The sequence below is a fragment of the Pipistrellus kuhlii genome, unplaced genomic scaffold (assembly GCF_014108245.1).
Source record: "Pipistrellus kuhlii isolate mPipKuh1 unplaced genomic scaffold, mPipKuh1.p scaffold_m20_p_1, whole genome shotgun sequence".
NCBI classification, from domain to species: Eukaryota; Metazoa; Chordata; class Mammalia; order Chiroptera; family Vespertilionidae; genus Pipistrellus; species Pipistrellus kuhlii.
This window is the reverse complement of record NW_023425404.1, coordinates 188,028,303-188,052,351: the sequence shown is the minus strand read 5'-3', so window position 1 is coordinate 188,052,351 and position 24,049 is coordinate 188,028,303. Positions and strand designations below refer to the sequence as shown.

The window sequence follows — 24,049 nt, the reverse complement described above, 5'->3', positions numbered from 1 at the left end:
AAAGCAATTGCTGCATTAAAGATATTTGTTTTCAGGTATATGCTTTTCCTAAAGATAATTTTAATAACATATCCTTCCTTAAAAGTCATTCTACTTATATTTTCTGTTTTCTCCAAGATTTATGATTTTTATGAATACCCATGTTTTAATCTGCCACACCATTATTCATTTTGTTCCCTCACACTTTTACCTCCCCATCCACATTATATAGCTCTTTACTCTTTCCCATCTAGCACAGTGTTCCCCAGAGGAGGTGCTGTTGGCATTGGGTAGGGCCACTTCTTGGTTGTGTGTGGCTCCTCAGCCTTTGGTAGGACCTCATTGCTGGCCCTGCCACTAAATATTCGTCATGTCCAGTCCTGGGATAACTGAAGCATACTTGCCCATTTCACATCCTCCTTTGGGAGTTATACTACTCCTGACCTTGAACAAGCACATGCTAGTTTGGGACTTAGGTCTACAATTTTCCTTCTCTGGTGATTATCTTTATTTTCCTAACAATTTAAAATTTTATTTTAGTAACATGGACATAGTTGAAAAGCTCAAGTGCTGTGAGAATTAGAGTACTTAACGACAAAGACAGGTTATTTTCTATGTCATCCCACTCTCTTTACTATTTATTTTCCCCAAAGCTAAAACTTTTGAGTCTCTTTACCATCTTTTCCTAGTACTTACTTCTATGTTTCTACATATAATAGTATGTATGTACAGCTATGAATTGTTTTTTTAGTTGAAAATATAATATACTGGTTTCCTACATGTAAGATAAGATTTTTTTTTTAAAGCCTGCTTATAGCAACATCCTCACAAAGCCAACTTTCTATTCTCTACTTTTCTAGTTTGGATATTTAGCAAGTTTTGTTTAAACCCATCATTCAGTTTTGATGTCATTGTTTTATGTAAATGTTGTGCAGAGCTGAGCTACCTTATGTCCTATTAGTCTTGTATGGACTTTCTCTTGCCTGAGAGTTAATACTGGTCTATTGTAGTTGGCCTCCCCTCTATGATTCTTTCACTAATTCATTCCTCACACTGTCTGCCAGACATGTAAATTACCTCTTGACATGTTCAAACACATCAGATACTTCATAGTTGGTGTTTGTTTGTTTGTTTTTCCCTTTAAGACATTCCTTCTGGAACCCACCATCCTCATGTGACACTATCGTAAAATGCACTTCCATGAAGTGTGGTAATTTTTCTTGTCAGTTTGGGGCCCTTTTATCTTCGAACTAACTTTAAGCTGAGGGCTGCTTCTAGATCAGAGTATCTGCTCACCACAACTTCAAGTGTACTCATGTCGAATACACTTAATGAATGGTAGTGATAAAAATAAATACTTTTGTCATATCTTACAAATGGCAATTACTTGAATTTTTAGCAACATTTCATCGTTTATTTTATTTTTAAAATATATTGTATTGATTTTTCACAGAGAGGAAGGGAAAGGAATAGAGAGCTAGAAACATTGATGAGAGAGATACATCGACCAGCTGCCTCCTGCACACCCCCCACTGGTGATGTGCCCCCACAACCAATGTACATGCCCTTGACCGGAATCGAACCTGGGACCTTTCAGTCTGCAGGCCGGTGCTCTATCCACTGAGTCAAACCGGTTTTGGCAACATTTCATCTTTTAAATGAAGACTGCAATAATTTACAGCCTTGAAGATAACTTCCTCATATTTCTGTGAGGCTGTGAGGCAGCAAACATTATTTCTATTTTATGTGAAGCACAAATACAAAGATTTTAGTCAGCACCTACTATTTCCATATCCTGTCTTGTTACTGGAAAGACACAGATAAGTGAGTTCAGATTGGACCCCACCTTACAGAGTGCCAAGATATTTTAAAGATGACTCTAACACTGTGTGTTGTGTAGTAGGTGCACCAAAGAAGGCTGGATTGCAGTAGGGACTCAGAAAATGCTACTGGAGAGATGGTGTGGGCCCGACCAGTATGGTTCAGTGGTTGAGCACTAATTTATGAACCAGGAGGTCACCATTCGATTCCTGGTCAGGGCACATGCTCGGGTTGTGGGCTAGATCCCCAATGTGGGGTGTGTAGGAGGCAACTGATCAATACTTCTCTCTCATCATTGATATTTCTATCCTCTGCCAGGCGTCTTCAAACTACGGCCCTCGGGCCACATGCGGCCTGCAGAGGAGTCTGATCCGGCCCGCCAGGTTTTTTGGGCAGTGAGCACAGCCAAGGTTTTACAGTAGGAATTAGTAGTTCATATAGTCCGGCCCTCCAGCTCTCTGAGGGACCGTGATCTGGCCCCCACTTTAAAAAGTTTGAGGACCCCTGCATCCCTTTCCATTCCTTTCTGAAATGAATAAAATATATATATATATATATACTTTTAAAAAATACATGATGTTGTAAGTTCGTGTTGGGCTTTGAAGAAGTCTACACACATACATACTTACCCACCATCACATTTATTTATTACTAGACATGATTTACTTTGTGCAGAGGACTGAGGCCTGTTTAGGCCTGCATTCTCTCAAAGGACATGGTCGTGGTAAAAGTGAAAGGGACAAGACCCTCTTTGTAATGATGGCTGCTAAATCAGGAAGCCTGGGGCCCCATGGACCAAGTCCAGCTCAGTACTTGACTCATCACCACAGGCTAGATTGCATATATTATTAGTGAGAGTATTTCCTACATGTGTCCTCATATCAGTAGCAGGCTACAGAGAGAAGAACGAAAGAGAAACTGGTCTCTTGTTGTGTAAGTGTAATGAACATTGTTGCATTGAGTTGAGAAGAGGGGAAAACGAACTCTTATTGCATGTATACCATCTGCCAATCAACCCACTGGGCACTTTTGCTTTGGCTCAGATGGTGAACCCCATGAAGTTTGTGTTTATATACAGAGAAGTTAGGTAAGTGGCAGAGACAGGACTGAACTCACTGCTGCTCAGCCCTGTGTCCTGTGTTCTTCCCACAATGCTTTGCAGCCTTGGAAGTCTTCCATAGTTAGCTTTGTAGCTAATAACAATATTTTACATTTTTGTGGGAATGCCTTCTATGTCATAGAATTCAGAGATATTTTCATTTCCTTCCAAAATTACTAAAAAATAAAATATAGGACCTTATCATTTCTTGGCAAAAATATTGAAATAATCTGCCAACTCGTCTTTGTGCCCCTAGTGCCTTCTTCCTGCCACTTACCTCCAACATTGCCATTGAGTGACAGGTTTGCTTTTGCCCTTATTGGATTCACTGTGACAACTCTTGCTCCTCTTTCAACACTTGCCTTAAAATGTTTCCTCTTGGGTAAGTTTGTCTGACAGAAGTAGCTCTTGAATACTTGCTTCTTGATTTTTGCACTATCTTCATAGAACTCATCTTAATATGGCATAAGATTTATTTGTCTAATATTAACTGGATTGTGAGGTCCTTAAAGGAAAGTGGATGTGCAATTATTATTTGTAAAATGCATAAATGTGGACTAAAACACTAATTCACAAAGAAGGATTTCATTTAGTCTGAGACACCTAAGTTGTCAACTATGGACTTCATAGAGTTTAATGTTTTGGTGTCAATCAGGGTAGGACTGGTGTATCACATTTTGATATTCATGGTAATTAGCTATGTGATAATCTGATCTTGGGAAAGTTAATCTTTATGAGTCTTAGTTTCCTTTTGTTCTTATTAGTAATAATAATAATAGTACATCTAAAGGTTATTCTAAGGCAGTGGTCAGCAAACTCACTAGTCAACAGAGCAAAATATCAACAGTCCAATGATTGAAATTTCTTTTGAGAGCCAAATTTTTTAAACTTAAACTTCTAAAGTCACTTATTCAAGATAGACTTGCCCAGGCTATGGTATTTTGTGGAAGAGCCACACTTAAGGAGCCAAAGAGCCCCAGGTGGCTCGCGAGCTGCAGTTTGCCGACCACGGTTCTAAGGGAAAGAATAAGGTGGTTGATGTAAGTTGTTGGTGTAGAACTGACAGAGAGCTAAGACTCAAAAATTGTGTTTATTATAAACAATGAAATGCATTATAAATATAAATAAAATGAGTTATATTTTATATGGATAAAAATAAAACTAATATTCATTTAGTCACCATATTTCTAGAACCATTCTCTAATATTTTCTCCTTAATCCTCTTCCCAGATGTATGAATTTTGCATTTATCAATTCCTTGTTTTTGTTATGATTTTGTCACATGAGGATGCCCAACTAACATGTATTATTTAATTTTACATGTTTTGAACATGGTATAAGTGGAAAATTATGTATTTTTTCCAACTTGCTTTACCCTCTAAATATTATATTTGGGAGATTTATTCATGTTGATCTGTGTAGATGTTATTCATTCATTCTTGCTCCTGTATAGTCTTTCAGTATATGACTATACTCTAGTTTGTTTATACTTCCACTGATTCATTGTCCTGACAAAGGAAATCGGCAGTTTCCAGCTTGGATTTTGTTGTTGTTGCTTCATGGATATATATATATCTATCCTGGTCTACATTGTAGAAACAGAGTATATGGTGGTACATGACTCACTGGATTTTGATATACGTGTTCTTTCAACTTTGCTAGCTACTTCCATAATGTTCTCCTTCCTACGGTGTATAAACATTCCTGCTATGCAGTAATCTCTTTAATGCTTCATATTGCCCAACTTTGAAATGTATGCCAACTGTGTGGGTGTAGAATGGTATTTCATAGTGGTTTCCATTTGCATTTCCAAGTTTTTTAATGATGCCTTACATTTTTTAAAATGTCTGCTAGCCATGTGTTTCTCCTTCTGTGAAGGAACTCTTCACATCTTTGGGCCATTTTTCTATAGTGTTGTTGGTCTTTTAAATCAAAATATCCAAATATAGCTGTGGATTTGTATATTATTTTGTAGCTTCTTTCATTTGTTGCTTCATGTATTTTGAATCCCTGTTATTAGGTGTTTAAACATTTAAAACGGTAAACCTCTTGTCCTGGCCGGGTAGCTCAGTTGGTTAGAGTGTCATCCCAATACACCAAGGTTTCAGGTGCCATCTCTGGTCAGAGCACGTACAAGAATCAATCAATGATTACATAAATAAGTAGAACAACAAATTGATCTTTCTCCCTCTCTCTCTCCGCCTCCCCCCTCGCCCCCCCCCCTGTTTCACTCTCTGTCCTTTCCTCCCTCTTATTCTCAACATTCAATAAATAATTTAAAAATAAAATCTTTATTGTTGAAAGTATGTGTCCTTTTGCCCCCATTGACCCATTCTAACCCCCCATCCCCCACCCCAGGCCTTCACCACCTTATTGTCTGTGTCCATGGGTTATGCATATATGCATACAAGTACTTTGGTTAATTTCTTACCACCCCCCTTCCCTCTGAGATTCCACAGTCTGTCCCATGCTTCTATGTCTCTGGATCTATTTTATCCAACATTTTATTATGTTCATTCAATCCCACATATGAATGAGATCATGTGATACTTGTCTTTCTCTTTCTGCCCTATTTTGCTTAGCATGAATTCGGTAAATTATTTTTAAAAAATGTAATCCTCTTGATAAATTGACCCCTTTAATATCTTATAACTGACTAGAGGCCCAGTGCATGAATTAGTGCACAGGTAGGGTCCCTGGGGTAGCCCACAGGGATTGGCCAAAACTGGCAGTCCAGCACCATCTGGCAGTCCAGCACCACCTGCCATTCCTGTCTGCTGCTCCCACTCATCCTGGCCCCACTGCACCTGCTGTGGCTCACTTCCAGTCAGTTCCTATTGGGAAAGGCTTGTGCCACCACAGCAGCCCTCAGCAGCCATGAGCCCTGTGTCTGGTGCCTGTCCCAAGGTGGGTAGGGAGGGAGCTAGGATGTGATTAGCCCTCTGGGCAGGAGGTGGGACGTCCTTACTGGCCCTGGATCCAGATTCCTCCTGCTGATGTTCACACCGGTTGTTGGGAGTCACCTGGTGGCTGCTTTTATATTGTTTTTTTCCTTGGGGAACCTCTAGGGATGGGAAGCAGCTGCAAAGTGCCTGAGGCCAACTTCCAGGAGGCCAGAGGAGCTGGCAGGATTGTGCTGGTAACATTAGTCCGGTTCATCGATGCCTGGCCAGTTCTCTAGACATTGGATCTGCAAGACTATTGAGGGAGTGAGTGGCTGCTGCTGGGCTGGAAGGCTGCCCAGATGGGTTGGTCAGTTGAGTGGTCCTCCTGCTGTGGGAGTGCACTGACCACCCGGGGCAGCTCCTGCATTGAGTATCTGCCCCCTGGTGGTCAGTGTGCATCATAGTGACTGTTCCACGGGTTGTTGGGTTGTTAGGTTAGCTCATCCTGGCCTCAATGCATCTGTCATGGGCTCGCACCCAGTCAGTCCCAATTGGGAGAGGCTAGTGGCACTGTAGTGGTGCTCTCGTCAGCCTCTAGCCCTGCATCGGGCACCCATTCCATGAAGGTTGGGGAAGTCCAGGACTCTATACCTGCAGGCCACCCCAACGGACCCCACCCATGCACGAATTCATACACTGTGCCTCTAATATATAGATAATATTCTTGCTCTGAAATATACACTTGTATCAACAGAACTCCTCCAGTTTTCTTTGATTAGTGTTACATGGTACATGTTTTTCAAACCCACTTTTAACATTTTTTTTTTGAAGTGAGTTTCTTGTATGCAGTATATGGCCGAGTTTAGTTTTTTTATTCAATCTGATGATCTCTTTGAATTGGGTTGTATAGACTCATTTACATTTAATGAGATGATTGGTCAAAGTTCAAGTGATATTTTTCACTTCATGTGTAATCAAAGACATTGTTTTAACACTATGTTACTAGCCTGTGATATAATTAAAGACTCTTATAACAGCTTACTTCCACTTTTCCTATCTTCGCCTTGTGCTACTGCTGCCTTGCATTTTATACTTACATATTATCAATGCTTTGCTACATTATTATTAGTTTTATTTAAACAATAAATAATCTATTAAGGAGATTTAAATAATAAACATCTTACATATTTACCCCATCTAGTTATCATTTCTGGTGCTCTTCTTTATGTAGATTCATGTTCCCATCTGATATCTCAAAATGTATTATGAGAAGGTTTGCAGGTGAGGAGTTCTTTGAGCTTTTGTATGTCTGGAAAAGTATTTAGCCTTTTCTTTTGAAACACATTTTTACCAAGGTTATACTAATTGGGCAGATTTTTCCCTTTCATTATGTTAAGGATGTTACTCCACTGTTTCCATGCTTGCATTATTTTTTGACAACAAACCTACTGTATTTTAATTTTTTCCCTCTAGACATGTCCTTTTCCTCTGGTTATTTTTGAGATTTTTCTCTTCATGACCAGTTTTGAGCAGTCTGATTAAGGTGTACTTTGGCACATTTTACCTTCATTTGTTTTGTGCTCGAGGCTCATTGATTTTGGAGTTATGGGTTTATATTTTTCATCTCCCAATATTTTTTTCTGTGTCCTTCCTTTCTTTTCCTTTGGAGATTCAGATTGCATGCATATGAAGCTTATTAAAAGTATCCCATGGGGGTTAAAAAGTGTCCCATGGGTTACTCATCCTCTATTGTATTGATGTTTTTTTTTTTTTTAATATATAATGCTTTATTTTCAAGGATTTCTATTGCTATGTCTTCAAGTGTACTAATCTTTTCTTCAGTGATGTTTAATCTACCATTAATTCCATCTGGTACATTTTTCTTCTTAGGTTTTGTAGTTTTATCTCTTGCAGTTCCATTTTGATTTTTTTTATTTACAAAGTCTTCCATTTATCTACTTACTTTTGTATTTGTGAGTGAGAATGGCTTATGACTTTTTTTTTTTTTTGTAGGGCCATTTTTTACTTTTAGAATAAAAGACATTCTAACCACATAAAATGAGTTGAGATTTTTTTTTAAAAATTTTTATTTTCTGGACTATTCAGCAAGAGTTCTGTTTACTAGTACTCAGTTGTAAAAGCAATTGGCATGGCATTTTGTTTGTGGGACATATAAACTACTGATTAATTTTTAAATAGTTTAAAAAGATCTTTCAAGTGTTTTATTTTTAGTTGAGACAATTTTGATGTTTTAATTTGTAGAATTTATCATTTCCATATAATTTTCCACATTTGTTTTTCAAAGTTTTAGAAACAATACACTGTTTCATCAGTATAATCACTGTAGTTTCTGTAGCTATGTTTTCCTTTGCATTACTAATACTTTAACATTTTCTTTTTCATTTCAAAATTTTATTTTTCAAGGTTTATTATATCTTGTTAGACTTTTTAAAAAACTACCATTTGCTTTTGATAATTCTCTCTATCCTGATTTGTTTTCTATTTTATTATTTCTGATCTTATCTTATCTTATATATCTCCTACTTATGTCACATTCTGTTTTCTCTTTCTCCTCCTCCTCTTCATCCTCCTCCTCCATTTCTTCTTCTTTTTTCTTTATAACTTTAAAGTGAGATACCCAGCCCACTAACTCTGAGGCTTGCTTCTGATCTAATATGTGCATTAAAGCTTTCTCTATAAATATTTTAAAATATATCACACAATATTTTAATATTTATTTTTTGCTACTTAGTTTTTAATGTTTTCTGGTGACCACGATAATGTCTTCTTTAAGTTGTTCAGATGTACCTTTCCAGATATCAGAACTTTTGGGATTTCTAAAGTTCTTTAGACATTAAACTCTCACACAGTGTATTAGATATTGTCATAGTCATTTCTCCAAACTTTGAAATTTATGGAGTCTTTATTTATGGATCAATTTGTGCTCGACTTTCATAATGGTTTTGTCTGCTTGAGAAGAATGGAGTGTATTCTTCAGTAGTGGTGTTCATTATTGTGCAGTGTCATTTATATCAATTAGATCAAGCTTGTTAATATTTCTCATCCTTATTCTCTCTTTCTCAGTTACTGAGAGAGGTTTTGGTATCAAGGTTATTCTACCCACATAAAATGAATTGATAAACTCTTTTTTATTTTTTGAAATGATTTGTGCAAGAAGAACATTTTTTTTTAATGTTTAGTAAAAACTCATATGTTAAATAAAATCTCCATGATGAGGTCCGTTTGTCAATGTTACTTTTCAGTTTTGTCATTTTTTTGTTTTTAGTTTTGTCAGTGTTTGTTGCAGATATTTTGAAACTAAATTCTAGATGTATGCACATTAAAACAGTGTTGTCATTATCTAAGGTCTGTGTTATCTTCATTAATGCTTTATTCTTTTCAGTCCATTGCTGTTTTTTGGTGGGCAGGGATATTTTTTATATATGTTTTCATTCCCAATTTAGGTATATTTTATAGAAATATAGGTGAATTTGTAAACAGCATGTCATTTAAGTAAAATTTTTAAAAAATCTAGTATGACCATATTTCTTTTTAGTCTGGGGAATTTAGACCATTGACTTGCATTCTCATAAGTGATTAGTAGTACCTTGTCCTACCAACTTTTTATGCTTTTATTTTTCTTACCATTTATATATATGTGTGTGTGTGTGTGTGTGTGTGTGTGTGTGTGTGTGTGTTTCTGATTCTCTTGTTCTCTTTTTTATTTATTTTTTTCCATCTGGCATAATAGCTAAGAGTGTGGGATTTGGAAATCAAATGTCACCACTAGCCTAATTTTATAACCCCTAGGCATGTTTCATTATATGTATATGTTAAGAATACATGGATTATCATATGTTTTCAAATATACAAAACATGCTAAACATATTATATATTTATACTCTTTGAAATGACAGAGTGAAAACTGTTATCTTAGAGCAATTTTGTGTTTGTAGAAAAATAGAGCAGATGGTCTAGAGCAGTGTTTTTCAACCTTTTTTGGGCAAAGGCACACTTGTTTCATGAAAAAAATCACGAGGCACACCACCATTAGAAAATGTTAAAAAATTTAACTCTGTGCCTATATTGACTATATATAAAGTAATTCTCTTGAATAGGAATCAAATAAACACAAAGAAAGTATTTTCTAATTACTTTATTATGAAAGATTAAGTAAACAAAATAGAGAAAAATTTTAAAATTCTTGTCTTGTCTGCACCTACGGCACACCAGGCAACATCTCGCGGCACACTAGTGTGCCGCAGAACAGTGGTTGAAAAACGCTGGTCTGAGTTAGCATATAACCCATTGTCCAACTCACCCCACCATGAACCTTTTCCATTAGTGTGGAATATTTGTTGTAACTAATGAAGGAATATTGATAAATTATTAAATAAAGTTCACATTTATGGTTTTGACAAAGGTCTAATGATATGTATTCATCATTACAGTATTATATAGAATTGTTTCTTTGTTCTGAAAACATCTATACTCCACTTATTCACCTTTGTATACATTCTTTTGAATTAAAATATATATATATAATCTTTGTTGCCTTTAGAGAGAGAAGAAGGGAGAGGGATAGAGATAAAGAAACATCTATAATGAGAATCATGGATTGGTTGCTTCTGAATGCCCCCTACTGGGTATTGAGCCTGCTGCAACCTCTGTAAGTGTCCTGAAGGGGAATGGAACCATGACCTCCTGGTTCATAGATCTATGCTCAACCACTGAGGCACACTGGTTGGGTATTCTTTTGTATCTTGATTTTCTTGTTCTTTTGTTGTTCTTGAGCATTATAATTTTCAGAGTAGCTTATTCCATCTGATTTTTCTATAACGAAATAATACAGACTAGGTGGCTAATAAACAACAACCATTTATTTCTCACAGTTGGAAGTTCAAGGTCAGATTGGAAGTTCAAGGTCAGATTGCCAGCATGGCTGGGTGAGGACCTTCTCTCGCAGACAGACTTGTATCCTCAAATGGCAGAGGGAGCTGTGGAGCTATGTTGCCTCTTTTGTAAAAGCACCAGTGCTATCCCTGAGGGTTCTACTCTCATGAACTAATTACCTCCCAAAGACTTACCTCTTAACTGATCACCTCAGGCACTGGCATTTCAACACATACATTTTGGGTGGGATGAAAACACTCAGACCATAGCAGGAGGTTATTATCTATTCTCTGATTCATCCATTTTCAGTGTTTATTAGTGTTTCCTCTCTATTGATAAACCTTAAATTAATTATCTGTTCTGCTGTTGATAGGGTATAAGTTGTTTCCAGGATTTTGCTATTATAGACTATACTGCCTCAATATATTATAGATTCTCTGCCTCATATAATTTCTCTGTGAAAATATATGAGTTTGTCTGCAGGGTGTCCACTTTGAAGGGAATTAGAAAGTCATGGGATTTTTTAAAAAGAATTAATTCTTTATACCATAAAATATATTCTGACTACCTCTTTAAACACAATTTCTATATGAACCTAATGAATCTAACCTAATTTTTACTTTCTGTTCCTCTGAGTTTATTCACATCCTAACTCTCCTTTTCTCTAACTTCCACCCATCCTTACTTTGATAATCCAGCATTTCTGTAATGCTTCAGTCTTAAGACATTTCTGTAAGACTTCTGATTTGGGCCCACATCTGGATAAAGGCCACTCCCTAGTTACCTGGCGAAGGCCTTTGGGTTGGCTGTTTCCCACGTGCCTATAGCTAAATTCCCAAGGTCAGGAAGCACATCAGAGTTCAACACCCCCCCTACCCCCCCGTCTCCTGTGCTCAGTATAGTACCTCACACACAACATCGTATGAATGAATGAATGTACGGCACCAGGTTATCCCAGCCATGGTGGGAACCAGTACCTTACCTACAAATCACTGGCTGAGTCATCACAAGCTTCATTGTTAAATAACAGGAGAACAGTCTTCAAGTATAGAGGACCAAAGATAATATCTCAAGACTTGGTCATAGACATCAAGGACAGAGAGTGTCAATCATGGCCACAGTAAATGTTCATAAGGAGATGTCATCAACTCAGACATTTTGAGCGAGTGCCTGCCTGATTTGACCAGCCAGGAGATCCTCAGATAATGAACCATGAAATGCTGCTATATGGCAGCACTATGCAATAATTTTTCATTTGCCACCAGTCAGCTTCAGGGATCAAGGACAGCAGAACACATAACCAGTTCACGCATGTTATTGTAAAAGCATATTTTAAAGTTATAAATATGGTACATTGAGTTAATGAGGTATGTTCTTTTGGTGACAAATATTTACATTCCACATATGCCCGTGGATGTCAAGAGTATAAGTGTTTCATTTTCTTTTTCTCAGGAGGCTGGGATGCAGATGGAAAAGGCCCTAGTGTCTGGGACACATTCACCCATCAGGGAGGAGAGAGAGTTTTCAAGAACCAGACTGGTGATGTAGCTTGTGGCAGCTACACTCTGTGGGAGGAAGATTTGAAATGTATCAAACAGCTTGGATTGACTCATTACCGCTTCTCTCTTTCCTGGTCACGTCTGTTACCTGATGGGACGACAGGTTTCATCAACCAGAAAGGCAAGTGTTTCTTAAAAATAGAAGGTTGCAGCTTTAATTCAAGGTTATTGCTGCAGCCTGGCATAATTAATCCAGTATGCTATTCTGCCGCGTAGCTTGGAAATTGCAAGTTTTGGGAGTGATTATGGGATACATTTTTTTGAAATGGGCTTGCATTAGCTTTCTTAATAATATTCTGGATTGCCTTAACTGCAGATCTTCGTTGGGAGGGGTAAGGAATGGATGGGCAGGAAGAGGGTTGGAATAAATGTTTTAACTCCATAAGGTCTTACTGGAGTGTTAACCTGCAAGTGAATTTTCAGGAGTTGTGTATACATTGTTTTCAGTTGTGTTGCACAGGGAAGAATTAGGAAAAGCCCTAGAAACTCTAGGTGATTCTGAGCGTTTTGTAGGAGCTGAATTCATGGGGCTAATGAACTAGCACGAAGGTTAGCACCAAGGCATCTGAAGTCTATGTACCAGAGTTATGTCACTTCCTATCAATATAAGCATCTCTTGGCATCTTTTTTGTGCCTCAGTTTCCCTACAAGTAGAAAGGCATACTATACTTGTTCCTACTTCAAAGAGTTGTTGGAAGATTCAATAAAATAGTCCTTACACTTGCTGGTATATCATAGAATCACTCAATAAGTGTTAGCTATTATTTGTATTATGCCTTGTAATTCAAAGGATGATGCCCTATTTCAGTGATCTACAAACTCATCAGTCAACAGAGCCAAATATCAACAGTACAATGATTGAAATTTATTTTGAGAGCCAAAATTTCTTTTGAGAGCCAAATTTTTTAAACTTAAACTTCTCCTAACACCACTTCTTCAAAATGGACTCACCCAGGCCATGGTATCTTGTGGAAGAGCCACACTCAAAGGGCCAAACAGTGGCATGTTACTCGAGAGCCACAGTTTGCTGACCATTGCTCTATTTGAAAGACTTAATTATTAGGTATTTATCACACATTTTTCTGAAAGGTAAATTTATCACATTTTACAGAGGTACACATCCAAATCCAGATATTTTGCAAATGGTGGATCTGGAAATTAAATCTAAGGTCTGTTTACCTCCTTCCACACAACAGGGCTGGCAAATGGTGATCCGAGGGCCAAATTTGGCCTGCCACCTATTCTTGTCAATAAAGTTGTATCGCAACACAGTCATGCACAATCATTACATGTTGTCTACGGCTGTTTTCCCACGCAGTGGCAGAATTGAGCAGCTGGGGCTAAGCATTTAGGCTAGGGGCCTAAAATATTTACTCTCTGGTTCTTTACATGAAAGTTTGTGACCCCTGCACTACAACATAATGGCCTCTTAATAAAGAACCTTTATTGCTACTTTGTCTTAGAAAAGACTTTACACTATTCCTAGCGTTGGAGGGAGGTGAGGCAAGGGAGGTGTGGAAGTTGCAAAATTTAAGGAGTCTTTTAAGATGGGCAATGGCAGGCACCCGAGGGAAGGACCTGCTTGCCTCAGCACACTTCCAGCCTAGAGCCTTTACTGATAGTATGGGGTCCTGTGTGAGCAAGTGATCTGATTCCTTGTTTACATAGTAAGAACAACATCTGATAACAATTTCTAGAGAGCTTTGTGCACTTGCAATGCTCATTTTATGTCAGGTGGGATCTCTACCTTGTGACATGGAACCACAACTCATAGACTCACATGTCACCCACAGCCTTAGAGTAGCTTTTACTCAATGGGAAAAACATAAGATTAGCAGGTCCATTGCTTGATTCTAAAGATGTTAGCCCTATGACTAACTGCTGTTGTTTGAATGTCTTCTTTCTTGACATCACTAGCAAGTTTTTTGTTTTTATTTTTATTTTGAACAAAAGTTCATTTGTTCTTCAAATGAACCCATACTTTTCTACCTTCTTAATCCATCACCTGTATCCTCTCTGTTCTCTGGCACCACCATACCCCCCAGGTCTAAAAACTAAGAGCTATCTTTCAACCTTCTCTTTGCTTTCTACATCTGGTTGGTTGTCAAATGTGACCCATGCTACTTATGTCTCTTTGACTTCTCCCCTCCTAGCCATCTTCTCTGCTCCTGCCCTAGTTTAGGTGTTTATCATTCTCATGAATGACTTTTTTATATACCCTTGACAAGTCTATCTACCTTCACTCTCTTTCTTTGTTTTTTTAATTTTTTAATGCAAAATGCTACCACAACAATTTTCCTAAAGCTTGGCACAAGCCACTTGGTTTACATCATACCTGCTAAAAACAAACCAACCTAAACATATGTTTAGTCACCCCAAGCCTCAATGTACAGCTACACTCCTTCACAGCTTAGTCTTAACTCATCCCTGACTCATGACAAGCTGCAATTCCCCCATGGATATGACCCATGCATTTCCACCTTTGTCAGAATTTTCTTAAGTTTTTCCTTTTGCCTGAAATGGTCTTTCCTTAACTCCCAGTTATATCCCCTGAATGTCTACCCTCCTGTTAAGGCCTAACACAAATGTTTCTTCTTTTTAAAAATCTCCCCCTGTTCCTAGACAGAAGAAATCCTATTTTATATCTTCATAGTACTTTATAAAACTCTTCGGGTATTTCTCACATTCTTCTTTCTCTCTTAGTGTTATCATATCCCCTGTTACACTGTGAACACATGAGTTGAATTCAACAGTCATGTATTAATTGTCTGTGTGTCAGTTGTGCTTGGTACTCATAACAAAGATATGACAATCCCTCAAATTGCTTATGGTATAATGGGAGATAACTCTGTCTTGTTTATCCCTGTTGACTGGGTCCAGTGCCTTGTCAGGAGGAATTCAATAATCATTTACTGACTTTAATCAAATTAGGTCAATAGCAATCATAAAGATCACTCTCAGGGCAGGAAAGGTTGCTTTTAGTGAGATGTCCTATGAGCAACTCACTGTGTTGATTGAATGCTCCTAATAGTCCTATGAGTTAGGGGTTTTTTTAACCAGAAGGTATCATGGCAACCTGGGTGTAAGTCTGAGTATAAATCTGCTAAAATGACAGGTTTCATTAGGGCTGATTCAACCCCATCTGATGTCAAAAACCTAGTATCTTTTCTCAACCCACTTACAACCTCACCGAATGACTTCTATTACTTGTGCTATAGTTGCCTTGTTGGTAAAATGAAGTAGAACATACTCCATCACTACAATGTTGTCCACTATTCTAATCCATGATTCTAGGAGTTTGGAGTTTTCACTGAGGTTCCATTTGGTTGGGAAAAAAAACTCCCAAAAACCCAAAAAACTTAAAAATAGAACAAAAACACAACCCATCAGCTTATACTATAAGTCCATAATTCCTTATCTGAAATTCTAAAATTTAAGTCTGTGAATAATGAATCCTTTTTAGTGAGTTTAGTTCTAAAACTAATTTGGCAACAAAAGTTGACCTAAATGGATATGAAAAATTTTTATCATTCCAGTTTTCTTCTGCTTGATGCGGATGTTTATATATTTTACTGCAGAAATATTAAGGGATACCACAGGGGTGTTAAACTTAATTTATAATATTTCTTTTCTACAATCCAAAAAATTTGAACACATTGGCCCCCAAGATTTTCAAATAAAGAATGGTGAACATGTTCTAATGGCAATATATCAAGTTACTTCAAACCAACTTCAAGTGGACAGAAGTTAATGGAAAACATTGCAAACCAGTAGTCCAGGGGCAGCAGACAGAAAAGCTGGAGGGTGGTAGTGGTGGGACTGGAATCTCTAGGGCCACCTGAACAACAAGGGGAAGTCACTCATGCAAATCTCATGTGAGCATCACGTATTCCCAGCACTGAGCTTTTTGTGTCTGTCCAGCTTTTGTAAAACCATAGCTGATTAATATCACAGACTTCTCCATGAACAAGAGGGCACCAGAGGTCCTTCCAGGAGGCAGAATTTCAATAAGCAGCTGCTCACTCTTGTGCGGTGATCTGTTGAAGCAATTGGAACCATTTTAACTCAGAAAGGCCATAATTTGTTGGTTTTTTTTTCCCCCTGTTTAAATATTTTCTCAAGGAGCATGAAAAGAATTGGAAATTCCTTGTCACTGTTCTTTCCAAGAACCCCCCTTTGTGTGTGTGTGTGTGTGTGTGTGCGCGCGCACTTGACTCCCTGTTTTAAAGCTTGATTAGAAGACATTTGGAAGCTTATAAAATCCTGTGTTGCTAAATTGGAAGAATATTTTACAAAATGGAATTGTTACACAGTCTTTCTATTTCAAATGTCAAGTATTCAAGGTTTAATAAGAAGAGATTGAGCTGGTAACTGAAATCACATATTTCTGTATTTCTCAACTGTTCAAGTGCATTTTCTTATCTGCCACAAGTATGAGTTTTGGGTGATTAGTAAGAGACTCAAGTATTAGAAATAAAATAAAAAGGAAGGCTTATGTAGAATTTCTTGTTCATTTTAAGATTTAAAATATGAGCACATTTAGCAGGGATGTTAACTAAATAAATTAACACCAGAAATTTTACTGATTTCTTACTCTATGTTGAGCAATATGGCAGCCCTGTTCCCCAAATTTGTCCATCTCCTAATTCTTAGAAACTGTGAATATATTCTTTTACCTGGTATAAGGGACTTTACAGATATGATTAAGGTAAGGTTCTCTTGCTGAAGAAATCATCCTGGATTATCTGGGTGCTTCCAATGTAATCACATATATCCTTATAAGAAGGAGGCAAGAAGATCAGGAAGAGAAAAGATAAAAGGACTGAAGCAGAGCTCAGAAAGAAGAGAAGATGTTACTGTCCTGGCTTTGAAGATGGAGGAAGGGGCCATGAGCCAAGGAATAAAGGTAGCCGCTAGATGCCTCGATAGGCAAGGAAATGAATTCTCCTTGAAAGCCTCTAGAACAGATGTAGCCCTGCTGTCATCTTGATTTTAGCTCAGAGAGAACCATTTTGGATATCTTATACCAGAACTGTAGGATAATACATTTGTGTTGTTTTAGGCTACTACTGGGTTTATGGTGATTTGTTACAGCAGCAGTTGGTGACTAATACAGGTAATGTGCCAAGAGAACCTATGGCAATGAAAGAAATTGGTTGTGTGGGTCTGGAAAGGAGTGAACTTAGAGAATTATCATATGTTTGACATGTGTAGCCACTCTACCAAAATTAATTCTGCACTAATACATTTATAGTTTGCCTAGGAGGATTCTAGTTCAATTATGTTTTATACTGAGACATCATTTTTTTTTTTTTCTTCAAATTTGAGCCACACATTTTCCACAAGGAATTTTCTCAATTTCTTTGTTCGACATAATCCTGCTCCACTCCTGGCCACAGCTGACTGGATGAGGGAAAGAGTTCTTTGTGACATTGGATTTGTGAACCTCATTGAAGAAGGCCATATTGACCTATTGGCTTCTTTTTTTCTCAGGGATGTTTGGAATTGAGGATCTGAGAAGCTGAGTTGGTTGATGGTGAGCCTCGTCAGATGAGATGGCCATTTTGAAACATGGCAAATTGGGTGCATAGAGAAAACTGGCTCTGTGAGAAAGCCAGCCACATAGTCAGTGTATCCAGAAAAGCTGGGATGAGAGAGACCAGAATTTCTTGACACAAAGAGTTTTTTCAATTGAGTTCCATTTGCAATCATTTTCTATTATTTGATAGATTATATCTCTTGATTATTTGAAAGAATGCTCACTGCATCCCAATACCAACCAGTTACCAGCCCCTACTGTCACCTTTATATTTGATTTAATCTGAGTGGGTTGCATTTTTCTTATATCCAAAAGCTCTTTAACTCAAATATGCTTCATATTTTCAATGGTCAAATTAAAATAAATAGTCTTCATTAAGACAGAGAAGATGGTAGTAATAATATAAGAAGACCATGAAAGTGTCAATAATTAAAATAGCCAATCTTTTTCTAATATCCAGATGCAGTGTAGAGTCCAAGTGACAGCTAAGATTTCAAGATCCCTAGATTGGTAACAGATAATCATTTATAATATGCATGTATGCATAGAATTGTATCAGTCTGTTAAATCTAAAGAACACTTTGATTTTTTTTTCTATTTTGTTACTCACTACACGCACGAGGTGGCACTCTTACTATTCCTCTTTATAGATGAAGAAACTTGGGTGTTGAGAGGCCAGATGCTTTGTCCATGACCCTTTGACTGAATTGTCTGACTCCGAAGCTCTAATCTTAAAAACCTCCCTCCACTGCATCATGGGAAAGTTTCATTACAACACCAAATAAACCCTACAGACCAGAAATAAAATGTTCCATTCTAGGAAGTTAAGGATTAATTATGAAGTCCTTTCTTACTCAGCCATGCTGATATGTGAGAAAAAAATTTAAGTATATTTTTAATCTTTAATTCAATTGAGAATTATGTTGTTTTAATTGCATTGATTGCTATCATTAATGACTGTGCCATATCTAATGATGCTTACAAGAGATAAATCATTGATTCCTCCAAAAAAGAAAAACAATATATGATTCAAATCACCAAAGGCTAGAAAAACAAAATCCCTACATTTCTGGTTCTAAAGCAGTAAATAAGAGAAATGGAATGTCGCTATGGGAAGGTCTTTGCAGTGAGACAAATGGGTTTAAATGTTGGCTGTGCCATAAGACAACATGGGCACTTTAAGTCCAGTTCTCACTCTCTCAGAATCTCAGTTTTCCGTTATGTTCATTAAAGATAAAAATACCCACCTCTTTTTTTTTTTTTAAATATATTTTATTGATTTTTTACAGAGAGGAAGGGAGAGAGATAGAGAGCTAGAAACGTCGATGAGAGAGAAACATTGACCAGCTGCCTCTTGCACACCCCAAATCGGGGCTGTACCTGCAACCAACATACATGCCCCTGACCGGAATCGAACTTGGGACCTTTCAGTCCACAGACCGACGTTCTACCACTGAGCCAAACCAGTTTCGGCAAAATACCCACCTCTTGGACTTACGTATGAATGCAATAAATAAAAGTTGGTATCTTTATATGCAAAGGCAATGGAAGGAATTGGCTCTGTGAACCTTAACACAACCAGTTCCAAGATGATTCCATTATACCGTCTTCAGAGACCCCATTTTACAAATGAGGATGTGTGAGTTTACCGAGGTCAAGAGATAGGATGACGGAATGCACTTTCATTGAGAGAGAAAACAAAATTTTATAAATTTTGGTGAGTGTATTAGTTTTATTGATGCTGTCACAAACTACCACAAACTTAGCAGTGTACAGCAACACACATAGTATTACCTTAGAGTCCTGTCAATCAGAATTCTGACAGGTCTGGCCAAGCTGCATACAGGGCTATGTTTTTTTCTTATTGTTTTTCTTTTCTTTTCTTTTTTTTCTTTTCTGAAGGATCCAGTCTTGTTCTTGGCTTTTTCAAGTTGACAGGAGAATTCAGTTTCTTGTGGCTGTAAGGCTGAAGTCTTTATTTCCTGATGGTTGTCAGCTGAAGACCATTTTCAGCTTCCAGGGTCCACCTTCCTTTCTTGGTTCATGGCTCCCTTTCTCCATCTTCAAAGTCAGCAATAATGGGTGGAGCCCATCATCTCATGCTGTCAGCTTTTCTATTACATCTTTCTGACCCACCATTCTGCCATCCACCCCCACTTCTCATGACTCCTGTGGTTAGATTTGGCCTACATGAACAATCTAGAGAAATCATTCCACTTCAGGATTCTTAACCTTAACCACATCAGCCAAGTCCCTTTTGCTATGTACTAGTAAAGTAATCCATTCATATGATCCATGGACACCTTGAGGTGGGGTGGGGGGCTTATTCTGGCTACTAAGTGAGTAATGGCATTCAAATGGCTCTTCCAAGTATGGATTTGTTATATATGATTCACATTATGTTCCAGTTTGCAAGATAAGTGAGCCATTGTTTGAAATATCCACTTTTATAAACAGGCAGATAGCACATGACCTCGCATAAATTGGCTTCTGCTTACCTCTCACCATTCTGATACCTCCTCTGCTGAGCTATACGCTCTCCTCATATGCTGCTAAGAGAATAAATATGGAAATGACAATGACAGGCCATATTTGAGGATGAAACTCAGGTCCACTACGAAGCCAAGGAAGGCAAACTGGAGACAGCAGCAGTCACCCGGAAAAGTCAGAACTTGGTCAACAACTGCCAGCTTCTTTGTTTTAGTCTCCCCTGACTCCTGCTTCCAATTCAGAATCAAGCAGAGAGAGCCAAATATGTTCCCCAAACCAAGTGTTTAAGATGCCCCACTTCTGCCCTGTGCCAACAACCTCTAATCTGCATATACATAAAGGTCCCCCTTTATCACTGTAAAACTTTCCCTCCTCCCTGAAAGCCTTTGAGTCTATCAAATACTAGTGCTGATGGCTGACTCCCTTGCTCTGTTCACATTTGGGTTTGTTGTTGTTGTTCGGTTGTGTGTATGTGTGTTATTTCCATATCTCCTTTGCTTTTTGACATTTGCTTTCCCCTTTTCTCTTCTTGGATCACTCTATTTTTTTTTTTCCTTCTGGGTGACTTCCATTTATCCTTTGAGTATCAATTTAGATGTCACTAATTAATAATAATTTTAATGATAATAATAATAATAATAATAATAATTAAGATGATAGGTAACCTATACTAAGGCTTTATCTTATGCCAACACCAGTGCTAAACATGTTCACCTTTTCAACTCTTTAAACTCACATAGCAATTATTTTTTATTTATTTATTTTTCTTTATATATATTTTATTGATTTTCCACACAGAGTCAGGAAGAGAGATAGAGAGCTAGAAATATCGATGAGAGAGAAACATCGACCAGCCACCTCTGGCACACCCCCTACCAGGGACGTGCCCGCAAACAATGTACATGCCCTTTACCGGAATCGAACCTGGGACCCTTCAGTCTGCAGACTGACACTCTATCCACTGAGCCAAACCGGTTTTGGCTCACATAGCAATTATTAAACTGGGTTTCTATTATTGTTCACATTTGACAGGAAGGGAAAGATAGTTCAGAAAGATGAAGTCACTTGCCAAGTTCACTGAGATAGTGCAGGAGTTGACATAGAATTTAGGCATCATGGTTGCCTTTTGAAATTGTTACAGTACATTGCTTTTATAATAAAGTTTCAAATGCTCTCAGTTTGCAATGGGTCTTATTTATCACAGGCTTAAATAGTATTCTGTACTTCTTTTTTTTAAGTTATGAAGGTGTTACATATGTCTCCTTATTTAACTGGTAATACTGTATTGTAATTGTTTATGAATTTATCTAGAGTTCCTACTAAATTGTAAGCTCCCTGAGGACAAGGGCAGTGTTTCACCTTACATCTGTGTTTAAGTCCAGTGTAAAGTAGCTTCTCTATAAATGTGCATTTAAGAAATGCATAAATTAATGATTGACTGAAAGAAACACATACAAATGTCTATCTTATTACCTTTTTTTTGAATAATTGGAGGATACTGTATTAAAGGAAAGGGAAAGAGACCCTATTTCTAGGTAAACTTTTAATATAACACAATTCTAATGTGAAATTATAATTATTGGCCAGGAAACAACCTTTCCAAAGCAAAGATAGCTTATCTCTTCTCAGTGTAGGCTACTGCCATACTCTTATACTAAAATCACACAAAGTACTATCATCAGCCTCTCATCATGTAGTCTTTTCAAGTTAAGAGTTATCATCACTGTGGGCCTGACATCATGTTGGCATTGGTTTCTGAGCATCTCTGACTTAATAACACCTCTGAGCTCTGCCACAATCCTGCAAGCTCACTTATATCACATTCCACACTGGAGATTCAGCAGAGAGCCAGAGCCAGGGGTGGTGTGTATTCCCAAGGATATGCCAGAATTTTAGAGCAGACACCACAACCTAGTATTCCTTAAGGTCCTAAATGCCCTGTACCCCACATTCTGGGACAGGTGCTGAGCCCTTGTTCATGTACAGTGAGCTTTTCTTCTTAGACTTTTGAGACTAATGGTTCTGTAGAAGCACTAAGTCGGTTATCTGGTTTAATTCTTTTACTTCATATTGATTATTATTGAGATTTACTCCTTCACTCAAATATTTATTGAGTATATCTACCAAATTTACAATATTATGACAAGATTTGGGGAATCCAGAGGTAAAATAGACTTAGTTTTTTTCTAACGGGATTTGTATTCTAGTACAGTTAAAAGGCAAATCTTGCATATAAAAAATAAACAACTTAAGTCTATAGCAATAATACAAAGTTATGTGATAGCAACTTGACTAAATGCATCCCATTCAGAACACACATCTTCTACAATCATGTCATCCCATCACTCTCCCACTCACTGACCGGCCAGGCCAGTCTTCCTTGGAATTCTTCCAGATTCCTCTCAGCCTTTAAATGATTATATGTAGGAAGTGATAGACCTTATTTTGAATGAAAATTATTTAGGAAATTATTTCCGATCATCTCTCTTTTAAAAGTTATTGCCAACATACTAAAAATAAATTTTATTCTTACATATCTTCTTTTTTTCTCCCTAGGAATTGACTATTACAACAAGATGATTGATGATTTGTTAGCAAATCGGATTACGCCCATAGTGACTCTCTTCCACTTTGATTTGCCGCAGACATTAGAAGATCAGGGAGGTTGGTTGTCAGACACAATCATTGAATCTTTTGATGCATATGCCCGGTTTTGCTTCAAGATGTTTGGGGATCGAGTCAAGCAGTGGATCACCATAAATGAGCCTAATATGTATGCCCTGCTGGCATATGATTTGGGTGCATTTCCTCCTGGTGTACCTCACCTGGGAACTGGAGGCTATCAGGCAGCTCATAATTTGATTAAGGCCCATGCCAGAGCCTGGCACAGCTATGATTCCTTATTCCGAAAGGAACAGAAGGGTCTGGTGTCCCTAGCATTGTTCTGTGGCTGGGTGGAACCCGCAGATCCCAACTCAGAGTCTGACCAGGAAGCTGCTAAAAGAGCCTTGGCTTTCCACTTGGATTTCTTTGCGAAACCCATTTTTATTGATGGTGATTATCCAGAAGTTGTCAAGTCCCAGATCGCCTCCATGAGTAAAAGGCAAGGCTATCCATCATCCAGGCTTCCAGAATTTACCGAAGAAGAGAAGAGGATGATCAAAGGCACAGCTGATTTTTTTGCTGTGCAGTATTATTCAAGTCGCCTAGTCAAGTACCGGGAGAATGATAAAGGAGAACTGGGTGTTCTCCAGGATGTGGAGTTGGACATTTTTCCAGACCCAGCTTGGATACATGTGGATTGGGTCTATGTGGTGCCATGGGGAATAAGAAAACTACTAAAATACATTAAGGTAAATGCATATTTGTGTTCATATACATAAGTGAAGATGGGAAGTAAGGTGTATATGTGCATACAAACCTGAAAAAAAATGATTGTAGGCAATAGCATATACCAGTGTTGGCCTGAAAAGAGAAGATTAGGAAATAAACTGGTGAGGGGTAACTAGGCTTCAAAATCATTGTCAAAGTTAGGACTCCCTGTTAAGTCATCCGTGGCCATAGGAATAGCTTGGCTATTGTTTTCAGGCTGGTGTCCTGGCTGTCATTATTAAAAGGCTTTCTAAGCGTTGAAATAGTTGGATCCTTTTTGCATCTCTGTTTTGCTGGATGGCATCCAGGTAGCTGAAATTAAAATGTCAAGTTATCAGTTTTCCAGGGGGGATAGAGAGTGTAGGGGGGATAGAGAGTGTAGCTGTTGGTGAGACCAAAGGGTTAAGGAGCA

The 24,049-nt window shown here is 37.8% G+C and overlaps 1 protein-coding gene across 1 annotated transcript in view; it reads left to right on the top strand.

Annotated features, from left to right (window-relative positions):
• Positions 1–24,049, top strand: part of LOC118708294 (cytosolic beta-glucosidase) — a 119,287-nt gene that overhangs the window by 27,239 nt on the left and 67,999 nt on the right. Inside the window, exons 3-4 of the mRNA XM_036419503.2 lie at positions 12,130–12,357; positions 22,822–23,618. Coding sequence (XP_036275396.1) covers positions 12,130–12,357; positions 22,822–23,618 — 1,025 coding nt within the window. The remainder of the gene's footprint in view (positions 1–12,129; positions 12,358–22,821; positions 23,619–24,049) is intronic.